A 12376-nucleotide genomic window follows, 5' to 3' on the forward strand; every position below is an offset into this window, starting at 1 on the left:
AGAGTGTTTACTCCTTGGAACAGTCTGATAGCCTACCTTCCTTTGCCCCTGCAGAATTTGACCAAATAATTCTCTGCACAACTCTATCCAGAAATCTCCATTTCAGAGCAACTCTGCTTAGTCCCACTTCTCCCACGAGCCCAGTACTAGCCTCAGTACCAGCCAGCGAGCCAAGTTCTCACTTGGCCAGAGAGTTCGGACACACATCAGCCACCTGACCCTGTCTTACTTTTGACTCTAGGAGCTTGACTTCACTACTTACTTCCCCATTCCATTTGTACTTTATCTTCAGAACTATTACTTCCTGGGTTTTGCTTTGGATTTCCCTTAACTCTGATTTTGATTCTACTAACTAGCATTACATCTGTTTAAGGCCAACCCCACCACAGTACCCTCCTCCACCAGGCCTCTGTCGTGAGTTCTTCTTTAGTTTTTTCAACACTTAAAAAATATAACCACCATTCCTAGCTTAGAGACTGAGGCCCAAAGCCTATATAGACCCTTAGCTTCTAGACCTGTGTATATGTAAGCAGTTGGTGATAGAGGTGAGATAAATTCTATAACAAAGGTAAACCCAATGGCTAAGAGAGTTCATAGTAGGAGCATCTGCCTCACGCTTGGGCGATGAAACAAGACTCCCAGAAAAGATGGTACTAGATTGAGTCTTGACAGATTAAGAGGTAAAACTGGGTTGAAATTCAGTTCACTCAAAGGCAGCAGCATGAGAGAAGGTATAATGATAAGTTAGGGTCTAGCACATTCTACAACTTCCACTTGTATGGTAGAGCCAAAACATGAAATGTCAGGTTTGAGACAGAAGAGACAAGACCAAAGAGTTAAGCAAGGGCAAGATGCCAAATAAAGGAAGGTGTAAACAGTGGCTTAAGCCTCAGGATAAAAGATGTTCAGGAGAAGCACTGGTCTGGATGTGCATTATTAATCTACCCCTACCTCCGACCTGCACAGGGTGTGGGGAAAATGAGGCCCTCAGGAGAAAGCTAGGTTTCAGTTGCCTTTAAATGGTAGGAAGGGCATTTATAGAAAAACAGCAAAGAAACAAAAACCCCTAAAAATCAGGAATTCAATGGTGATTATAACAGAACAGGGGTCCCCTAGCCTTTGATGAGAAGAGAAGATCTTGTGGCCCAGGAGAATGATAAGCAGTGTTCCTAGAGTGCTAAGTGTGGGAAATGGTAACAAAGGAAGCAGGAGACCTACAGATACACTGGGGAGGATTTTTAGCAAAGGGGCTGTGCAGAGGAGGCAACGTTGTCTTAATAAATGTGCCTCAGGTGACTGGCTTCAAGGTCCCAGTTATAGAATATATAGAATATATGGTTTAGTAAATATTCTTTGAATATTTACTATATTTCTATATTCTTTGAATATAGAAGAGTCTGCTGTTCAGTTATTGCTATCTATTCTTCATGTAGTTGACATGTTTTCCACCAGAGAAAAGAAATTTATCCAAGTCACTTTATTTCATTTTTTTAAAAGATTGATTGACTGAGTGATTGATTTGACAGAGAGAGACACAGTGAGAGAGGGAACACAAACAGGGGGAGTGGGAGAGGGAGAAGCAGACTTCCTGCCGAGCAGGGAGCCCGATTCGGGGCTCGATCCCAGGACCCTGGATCATGACCTGAGCCGAAGGCAGATACTTAACAACTTAACTGAGCCACTGAGGTGCCCCTAAATCACTTTAACATGTTTAAGCACATAGTAAAATGCATGACATTAAATTATGGGTGATCTTAAGTGTTCAAATGCCTCCTTTAGAAATGGGACAGTTGCCATTAATTAATTGAACATTATCATTGCTGTTGTTTTAGGACCTCACTAACTTGACCAGGCTGCGTCACTTAAAGGATTTGTGTCTGAATGATCCTCAATATAAAACCAATCCAGTTTGTCTGCTGTGCAATTATTCCACACATGTATTGTATCACTTGCCTAGCCTTCAAAGACTTGACACGTTTGATGTGTCAGCAAGACAGATCAAGGAACTGGCAGATGTAAGTGCATCCCTAATCAGATATCTGTGACTTAAGTTTAATTAACTGCTTCTTTCTGGCTGTGTCCACATATGGTAGGTGGTATTATCTTGTCAGTTCTTGCTTTTGCCCCAGTGAGCTGGATATTTCACATAAATGTATATAAATAATAATATTAGTACTAGAATCTCAAATTTGATGACAGTACTGAAAGGTGAATTAATAGAAAAACATAATTTATACAAAACAAAAGAAATCTGAAAGATTTTTATGAGTCCTAAGAATAACTGAACTAGTGCTATAGATATAAAAATTAATAAGGCTTAGCTAAAGTAGAAATGAAATAAGTAAACCTCTCATCTGGAATACTATATATCAAAATTAGAAAATGTCCATGGTTGATGGTAGTATGCCAGGATTAGGTAGATTTTAATCTAATTGAAGATGGTTTGGGATTCCTTAGACGTACAGGTGGATCAACCCCCCCCCCCCCAAAATCTTGAAGAGCTCTCACATCTTGGAGAGAGCCATTCCTGGGCTGTTACTGACAATGAACCTCCCAGTAAAGGGGCTACTTTCACATGCCATCAAAGAATTCTATAGTTTCAGAATGGAGTGCTTAGGAACTCACCATATTTATTAATAGTCTTTCCACACTGTATTTCTTCCTCTCCTTACAGTCCAGTGTGCCACATTCGCTCATCCAGTTAACCATCCAGTAAAAAGGTTTTGAGCATCTAGAAAGTGCCAAGCATGAGCCCTCCCATCTTGTCCTTGTGGCTCATCTATCATCTCAATATAAACCATGCCTTTATTTATCTTGTCCCTCTTCTCTTACTGGCCTGAGGATTTATTCTCAGGTTCCATTCTCTCCTCTCTTTTTTCCATAACTGAGATTATCCTTTCTCCCTCCCCAACCTAAAATGAACTGTCTTGCAGCATCAAGCAAAGGGCTAGAGTTCTTGTCTACTAGCAGATAAGAAGAGTCACTGGAGATTCAGGGAAGAATGTCTTCTCTAACAGTGTTAAGTCAAAAATAACAGGAAAAATTCACAGTAACACATTTTTTAAAATATCCATATATCTTCAGAGTTTTACATTAGGCAGTTTCTTCAAAGGTGAGCTGGTTCATGCTTCATGAAATTACTTGGCTTATTAACTTATCCAACAAATATTTAATACCTTCCAGGTGCAGCTCAGGCCCTGGAGATATAGAGTGACTGAAGCCAACAAAATCCCTGTTTGCTTAGAGTTTACATTCTTATGAGAGAAGACAAATGATAAGCACCTAAGTAGGAAAACAACTAGTACCTCAGTAGTGATAAATGCTATGGAGAAAAATAAAACAAGGGAGAAGAAAATAGGATTATTGGTGGGGGCAGCAGGAGGTGTGTTGGCTGTTGTATATAGAATTGTTGGGAGAGGATTTCCTCAGGCAGCACTTGGGCAGAGACCTGAAGGAAGTAAGTGAGCAAGCTTTTTAGGGATCAGCAAATGCAAAGAACTTGAGGCAGGAGCATGCCTCTCATATTTAAAGAACAGGAGGTTAGTGTAGGTGGAGCTGAGTAAGTGAGAGGAAGAGAAGAGATGAAGACAGGAATGGTGGAGGGGGGAGATCATATGAGACTGTAGGATGTAAGATTTTGGCTTTTACTTTGAGTGTGGTGGAGTCCCTGGAAAATTTCAAAGAGGAGAGACAAAATGACTTATGTTTTAAAGGGATCCTTTTGGCTAATGGATTAAGAATAGAGGATTTGAGGGAAAAGGCAAGTGCAGAGAAACCAGTTAGAACCCAGTCACTGGGATGAAAGGTGTTGATGGTTTGATACAAAGAGTTAGTGGAGGAGATGGCAAAAAGTAGTCACATTCTGTAGTAGTTAGAAGGGCGGAACCCATCGGGATTTGCTGATAGATTGGATGTGAGGTGCAGAGGAAAGAAACAGAGTAATTCCAAGTTACTGGCCTTAGCAACTGAAGGAGGGAAGAAGTTGCTCTTAATGACATGAGGAAGAATAGGGAAGGAGTAGGTTAAAAGGAAAAATCATGGCTTAATTTTAAGCATGTAAAAATTTTTTAAAGATTTATTTATTTTAGAGAGAGAGAGAGAGCATGCCCACATGCAAGTGGGGGAAAGGGCAGAGGGAGAGAAACAGGTTCTCCTCTGAGAGCAGAGCCTGATGCAGGCTTGATCTTATAACCCTGAGATCATGACCCGAGCCAAAATCGAGTCCGACACTTAACTGACTGAGCCACCCACCCAAGTGCCTCTTATGCATGTAAATTTTGAGCAATCTTTTGAACATCTAAGAGGATATGTTCAGTAAGTAGTTGGGTATATGAGTCTGCTATTTAAGAGAGTTGCCAGGGTTGGAGATACAAATATGAGAGTTGAAGGCAGATAGATGGTGCATAGAGCCAGGGACTGGAGAAATCACCCAGGGAATGGTGTAAAGGGGGAAGTGTGTTGGTTGGGTGTTAGAGACTGGGGAGAGAAGAGGAACCTGGAGAAGAGATGGAAGAGGAGAAGTAAGAGAGGTAGGTTCTTTTGACATTCTGGCTAAGATTGTCATAACATTTGGTTTAGTCTTCTATATATCAGAAGTACTATCATTAAAAGAATAAAATAAGGAATTGTTACATATTTCCTTATATCTTCTCTTTCTTTACCCTTTTAAGGCAAAAATAAGATATATAATATAGCTCAGGTTTTTATTTAGATCAGGATGACTTTTCAAATTCAAAGTATTTTTATTTAAGGATTGCATATGGATTCCCAAGATACTTTTTCTTCATTACCATTCATGAGAAGACAGGTTGTGCCAGGTTGTAGCAATTCTCCAGTGTGATAAGCCCTTGAGCAGAGAGTACTGTTGATGCTTCAAATTTTCACCCATGACTGTGAGTCATTTGTGTAAACTATAAGCGGCAAGTAAAGTCAGGAGGATCACCATGGAGTCAGCATGGGAAAGAGGGAAGAATATGGGAGTTCAAAACAGAAGACTTGGATTCAAGCTCTAGTTGTATCCATTACAACCAGTCATTTGGCAAGGCCTTTCCCTTCTCAAACTTCAGTTTTCTGCACTATTAAAATAGTGATGATAAAAATAGTCCCTGTCCTGTTATTGTAGAGATGCAGTGAGTTAATGGGCATAAAACCCATTTTAATTGTTAAATACTATAAAAATAATTACTATGAAACTATAGTTGAGCCTATGACTTTTCATTCTTTTCGGTAATCAAAGAAGCAAATGGAACAAATTTTGTTAGTATAAACATGCGACTGGATTTAACATTACAGTTAGACTATCAAAAAAAATTTCTTACTGTAATAAATAAGTAATTCTACCAAAATGGAAGTGAGTGAAAAATGAGTTCGACATTCTCAAAAGTCCAAACACAAAAAAGCAAACTGAGTATAGTAGCCTACAAAGTCAGTTTGCCATGTATTTACAATTTACAACATAGTCTTTCCCGCTTTTCCAAAGTGTTAGTATATATCCTCAAACACAGACAAAAAAACTGTTTGATAACTTTTATTTATTGTTGTAACACTGAAAGTGATTTTGAAAGAGTTCAGGAATAGTAAAATCTCACAATGTATGTTCCTAAATCCAGACATAGGTATATTCTTAATAAAATATAGAAGTACAGTAGAAGAAACTGTGCAGGGATATACTAGAAACTGAAATCAGTAGATATCTGTGGAAGGTGGGGCAACTGGGCAGATGGGAAACAGGTGTGGGAAGTAGACTTTTCATTGTACACTCTTCAATTATTTTGATGTTTAAAACATGAATATATTATTCAAAAATAAAAATTAGGGGTGCCCGGGTGGCTCAGTTGGCTTAGCCTCTGACTTCGGCTCACGTCATGATCTCAGGGTCCCTGCTCAGCAGGGTTTCTGTTTCTCCCTGTCCCTCTGCTCCTGCCCCCCCCCCACTAACTTGGGCTCTTTCTCTCTCGCTCGCTCTCTCTCTCAAATAAAACCTTTAAAAAGATTAAAAGCTAAAGAAAAGCAGTATTTTTTTTGTCCCCCGCTTAAGAGATTCCCAAGTTAAATTTAAATTTCAGATAAGCAACAAATAATGTTTTAATATCATACTTCTTAAACTTAGTTATACTTATTCACTTATACTCAAACATTATTTACTGTTTACCTGAAGTTCAAATTTAACTTGGCGTCTTATATTTTATGTAGCAGTCCAATCTCTACCCATGTTCTCCCATTTTAGAATTCAACAGAAATTTTTTTAGCTGCCACTGACTCAAAGCATTCTTTATTGGATTTTCCATTTTCTCCAAACCATCAAAAATTAAGAAACACGACTTGCCATTCCCTTTTTTCTTCTAATTCAGTTGCACTTCCAAAATAAGCTCCTCTTTATCAGGAATTTTTTATACCTTAATTATCCTAAAACACTTTTTTTTCCCCCTGAAGTGTTCTGTGTTATTAATGCCTTATTTTTTACAGAGGAATTGAGTCATTTCGATTTCAGAACCTCATAATATGCATGGGCAAGGGAATTCTTTTGGCCTGTTCATCATGCCACGTATTTGTGTCTATTCCATCTTTTACATCAATTAATTCTGTTGGGATTTTGATTATCCACATGCTACCAAATAAATCACATAACAACAGCCTGCATCTAGTCCAGAACGGTGTACAAGACTTCCACATTAATTGAGGTACAGTTTTCCTAATAAAGGGAAATGCCTTCACTATTTCCGGTAAACAGTTAAATCTAGGTCACATTTAATAGTGCATCTGATTTGTTTATTTTTTTCCTTAGCTAGTTCTTTTTTGACTAATATTGCTTATGAGTATTAGCTGTATTAGCATAGCTGGTGTATTTTTCAATAGTAGATTTAATCTATTTATCATCACGTATTTATTAATAACTGGGTGATCCATTGGTATTAAGGTATTCTAGGTAATGGGTAGGTTGACAATTTAATCATTTGCTCAATCTAAAACAAGTTTATTTAGAGCATACTTTTAGAGAATTGGGGGAAAAACCCATCAAATCCATGATTTCTTAACCATCTGTTTAAAAACTCAATTGGATAATGTTACATTTGCTTTTAATGCTTTTTGATGTATTTTTCCCTAAATTAATCAAATGGGGATAATGTAATTACATATTTGCTTCAGTAGTACTGCTTCTTTTGCACAATGATATGATTTTATAAACTGAATTCTATCTGGAGGCTCTTAACATTGTCATCTTCGAAATAAATGTGAATATGCCTCACACTTAAATATTATCCACAAAGAAAATCTTTGGAATTTTATATTTTGCTTATTAAGTTTAAACATAGCACTCTGTAGCCATTATCATTTCAACTGTCATCATTATTAGCAAATGCACATGCAAAACTTTCCAGTGGATTATATAGAACATATCACACTCCTGTAATGCCACTAATAATTACTTTTAATGTTTTTTGCTCCAGCTGATTTTTTGTATTTTTCCCCCTTACTTTTAGACCACAGCAATGAAAAAAATAATGTATTACAATATGCGTATAAAAACTGTTCAGAGGCATCTTAATGAAGACCTTGAAAAACTGAATGATCGAAAATGCAAATTACAGAAGTTGCCAGAAGAACGCATAAAATTATTTAGCTTTGTGAAAAAAAATGTAAGATTTAATATAAAATTTCAGTGGCCATAGCTTAAGAAAACTGGTGATAAGACAGCATTACTTTTTAAATTTCATATATATAATGTTTTCATTAATACTTCCAAGTTTTCCCCCAAATTTTTTATTCCACTTGCTTGACTAAACTTCATTGTGTGCTTAGAAGTCTGCAACCATAAAAAGGTACAGGCTTGTTAATTTATAAACATTTTAAAAAGCTGAGTAATTCAATATAATTCCAAAAGTTATAAAGATCTATTAGAGTTATTTCTGCTGCATTTTTATTAGACACCTTCAGGCTGTGTTCAAAATTCATATTTTTGCCTAAAGTGCTAAAATACCCCTTTACTAATATTGTTAAGATATTAAGACAAGGTGGGAACTTTAAATCAAACTATATGTTGGTAGTTATTTTATGTGTGCTTTTTTAACTTGGAGTAAATTGGATTTCCTTTACCAAAAGTAGGCTCTGAAAAATTAAGGATTATTAACCTCAAAATAGAAACTTTGTATATATTAGAACTTACTGTATTTTTTTTAAGGCAAGAAAATATAATCATTCAACAAATGGTATCAAAAACATAAACAATTTGGGAGGAGGGGAATTGGACTCTTAGTTTACACTTCACCAAAAATAATTGCCAGTGGGGAAAAAAGAACTAAATGTAAAAATTTTAAAAACCTGAAAAAACTGAAGAATATATAAATGAATATGTTTACCCGATCTCAGCCTGCCAAGTAAAAGAAATACTAGAAATGACAAAAGAACAGAGTGTAGATTCGATTGCAAAAAATAAAAGTAAAACGTTTGGTACTTAAAAAGCATCATTAATAAAAGTAAACAATAAATGACAGTCTGAAAAATGTCTTCAACAAACATTCTGGACAGATGTGATATCCTTAGTATAAAGAGTCATAAGTAAAACAAAAAGCAAATATTCAAATAGACAAACCAAGCAAAGCACATACATTTTAATTTTACAAAAGAAGAAATAAAAAATGACTGATAAACATTTGAAAGAAGAGCTCAACTTGATTACGAATTTTCCAAATGTGAATTAAGATAACAAACAACCATTTTTGCCTATAAAGTTGTCAAAGTATAAAACATCATAGTACTCAGGCTGGTGAAGAGATATGTGACATTACTATACCACCAATGGAACATAATTTGGGTCGTATGTATTCACAGCCTGAAAATGCTTGTAGCATTTGACCTAATAAATCTACGTATAGCACTCTATTCTAAGGATTTGGATAAATATTTACATACATAAGATATGGATCACTGTACTATTAGTAACAACAAAAAACTGAAAACTTGCCTAAATGTTTAACCAGAGAGGAAGAATTTTTCATTCTTAAGATAGAATAGTATACTACCATTAAAATCCAAGTCTTTTAAATATATTTAATATTTTAAATAAATAAATAAATTTAATATTTATAAATACATTAATTATCATTAATTATAGAACATATAGATAAGTTATATGTTTCTAACATAAGCAGGTTTTAATTAATGGTATAATAGAAATTTATCCTTAAAGTGAAACATTAACAGAATTTATTTTTGAATTAAAAAATGAACCAGTATATGGAAATCATTTTATATCTACTTTTATGTGGAAATGAATGTATTAAGTAAGATTGTAAATGTGAGAAATAATACCTCTAGATAAACTATAGACATTTTTATAAATATGCTTAATTTGTTTTTTAACAGCTGGATATAGCCATTATAGAGGGGGACAATAGATAATTAGTTAATTTCTATTTATATACACTTCTCCATGTATAGTACAATTTATCTTGAAATCCTGCAAGGCAGAGATAAGGCAAAACAAGTGAGGCATTCACTGTGGACCCAAAATCTGTGTGCTAAAAACCTCAGTAACCACAATAAATCATGCCTAGTGCAGTATTTTTTAAAAATGCAAATGAATGCCAACAAAGCCCATTATGAACAAGAAAAAGCAAAACATCAAAATTTTAGACAAAGACCTTGCTATGCTGAGCCATATATAGGAGACTGCAGCAAAAAGAAAAAATAAGCATCCCTATATACATGTTTTGTACATATGCTATGGTTGATTTTTTCCCAGAATATCAAAGTACTTGAAAAAATATTGAAAAATTGAATAGAAGTCATATTAATTTGAAGTTTAGGTATTTTATTTATACCCAAACCAGTATTTGTTATAATTTTACTTCAGCTTTATAATAGAAACAAACCCGTCACTTAATATTTAAAAATCCATTTCTTTGCTTTTTTTATTGTCAATTTAAAAAACTGCCACATTTGAAGTATTTAAGACCGTCCCTTGGTCAAGATAAATTGGCTAACTAACTTGTACCAAAGTTGTAATCACCCATTTAGCATGTTTTTATGAACTTTAGCCTATTTATTATCTAGATTTTTATTTTATTAATTTAAATTAACTATATATTTAATAATTCCACTAAAAAGTTTTGCTCTCTGGCACACTGATTTCAACAGCTGGAACGGGAACTTGCTGAACTCAAGGGATCTGGCAAAGGGCACAATGATAGATCCAATAACAATAAAGTAACTGAACTTGAAAAATCAAAGAACTGTGAAACTGTCACAGAAGAACCAAATCTTCAACAGAAGATACTGACCAAACTAAATGCCTTGAATGAAAGGGTAACATTCTGGAACAAAAAATTAGATGAGTATGTTTTATGAATTATCTAGTTGTTCAAATTTGAAAATGAGAGAATAGAATGTTCTAGGCTATCAGTTGAGCTCAGTTCCTTTCGTCATGAGTGGAAAGAACTATATTATGAAGGAAAATATGGAATGTGTTTCCAGTCCAGTTCCCAGTAGAGCTAGACTCATTGGTTCAAAGCTGACACATGTTGTTTTTCCAGAGGCAATACTTACTTAGGCATAGAGAACTTCCCCCAACTGGCTTTCTGTCACATCACTGCTATAGTGTTTGCAAATTAAAAACAGAGCTGCTACTGATGCAGAAAACTCACCACTTAGATGTGACTGAGCAAAGCATATACACAGTTGTCCGGAATCATGTAGAAATAAACTCTGGTTGCGTATCAACTAGAAATATAAAACAAGAAGATGTAGTAAGTACTGTAAATTTTTTATTTACTAGGGCAATAAATGGATAAGTAGGTTTGCCCTGTAAATACTACTACTACTAATAATAACTAACATTTATTGGGTTCTTACTTTGTGCCAAATTCTTTGCTAAGAGCTTTACAAGAATTTTGCATATAATCCTCAAAAAAGCTTTTGCAGGTGTGGTACTATTAATATTGCCATTTTACTAATAAACTACAGCATAAAAAAGATCTGAGAGCCATAATTGGTGGAGCCAGGATAGCCTTCTAACCTCCACATATTCTGAAGTTAACATAATTTGAAGTGATTTTAATTGTCAGAAATAGAATATCTTTTCCTTGGTTTAACTGTTAACACCAGGCTTTATTTATCCATTGACAGAAGCCTATATTTTCACATCAGCTATTTTAAAAATCTATTTTAATTTTATTCTGATTTTTAAGTGTTTCTAATAGCTTTTTTTTTTTCTTAAATAGAATTGAAGCAATTTATCGTGTTGAAGTAAAGCAAAAGAAGAAAAGTCATGGATTGTTGATCCCATTTTTGTTAACTGAGTTGGAAACTGTGGGAAATATCCACTTTGAAGAAGGCACTCGATCTGATGACTGGTAAATCTATCCAAAGTTTAGTTACAGCTTTAAAAATAATTTTTGGTGCTTAAGATAGATCACCAACCAAAATACCAACCTATAAAATCTCAAGATATGCAATTTTCAAAAAAACTTATTATATAGAATATTCATCCACTGGAAATTGGCCATTACCTATTTTGCCATCAATACATTTTCTGTTGCCAGAATATAATTTTTAAAAGTTTATGGCCAAGTATTAATTTTACATATGTTTACACTGTTCATTTCTGGACTAGATACAAGCCTGGATTCTGAATACTGTATGAGAAGCTAGAATAGAGAAGGAGTGCAGAAGCAAGATTGGCCACAGCAGGTTGCAAACACGGGAGGAGCCTCCCTAGCAAATTTCCTGCAGGTCCATGGTCACAGTCAAACCAGTTGTCTAGAGCTAGCTAGTGTCAGGGTGCACATGGACTTTGTGAATTAAAATAAGGCATAAACTTGGGGTGCCTGGGTGGCTCAGTGGGTTAAAGCCTCTGCCCTTGGCTCAGGTCATTATCCCAGGGTCCTGGGATCTAGAGCCCTGCATCTGGCTCTCTGCTCAGCAGGGAGACTGCTTCTCCACCCCCTCCCACCCCGCTGCCTGCTTCTCTGCCTACTTGTGATCTCTGTCTGTCAAATAAATAATCTGAAAAAAAAAAAAAAAAAAAGATGTGATCTTTAAAAAAAAAATAAAGCATACACTTAAAAGCCAGGAATTTGGGTGGAAAACCCATTTCGATAAAAAATGGAGAGAGCCACCAGAAACAGAAGGAGCAGGAAATGGGCATACACACTTCAAAATTAGGAGAAGGAAAGGAAAAGTGAATTGGGGGAAAATGGAGGGGGAGATGAACCATGAGAGACTGTGGACTCCGAGAAACAAACTGAGGGTTTTGGAGGGGAGAGCAGGGGTTGGGTGAGCCTGGTGGTGGGTATTAAGGAGGCCGTATATTGCAAGGAGCACTGGGTGTGGTGCATAAACAATGAATCTTGGAACAATGAAAAAATTAAATTAAATT

General features: G+C 35.6%; 2 protein-coding genes across 2 annotated transcripts in view; one reads left to right on the forward strand and one right to left on the reverse strand.

The window, feature by feature from the left end:
- The window catches only part of RTN1 (reticulon 1), a gene marked incomplete at its 5' end in the record, with an annotated part of 387521 nt that overhangs the window by 265702 nt on the left and 109443 nt on the right, over positions 1 to 12376 (reverse strand). The window contains one exon of the mRNA XM_080808575.1: positions 10644 to 10719. The remainder of the gene's footprint in view (positions 1 to 10643; positions 10720 to 12376) is intronic.
- Positions 1 to 12376, forward strand: part of LRRC9 (leucine rich repeat containing 9) — a gene marked incomplete at both ends in the record, with an annotated part of 100909 nt that overhangs the window by 5993 nt on the left and 82540 nt on the right. The window contains 4 exons of the mRNA XM_080808574.1: positions 1833 to 2015; positions 7482 to 7637; positions 10138 to 10334; positions 11220 to 11351. Of these exons, the coding sequence (XP_080664700.1) occupies positions 1833 to 2015; positions 7482 to 7637; positions 10138 to 10334; positions 11220 to 11351 (668 nt within the window). The remainder of the gene's footprint in view (positions 1 to 1832; positions 2016 to 7481; positions 7638 to 10137; positions 10335 to 11219; positions 11352 to 12376) is intronic.

Source organism: Martes martes, assembly GCF_963455335.1.
Source record: "Martes martes genome assembly, chromosome: 7".
Lineage (NCBI taxonomy): Eukaryota > Metazoa > Chordata > Mammalia > Carnivora > Mustelidae > Martes > Martes martes.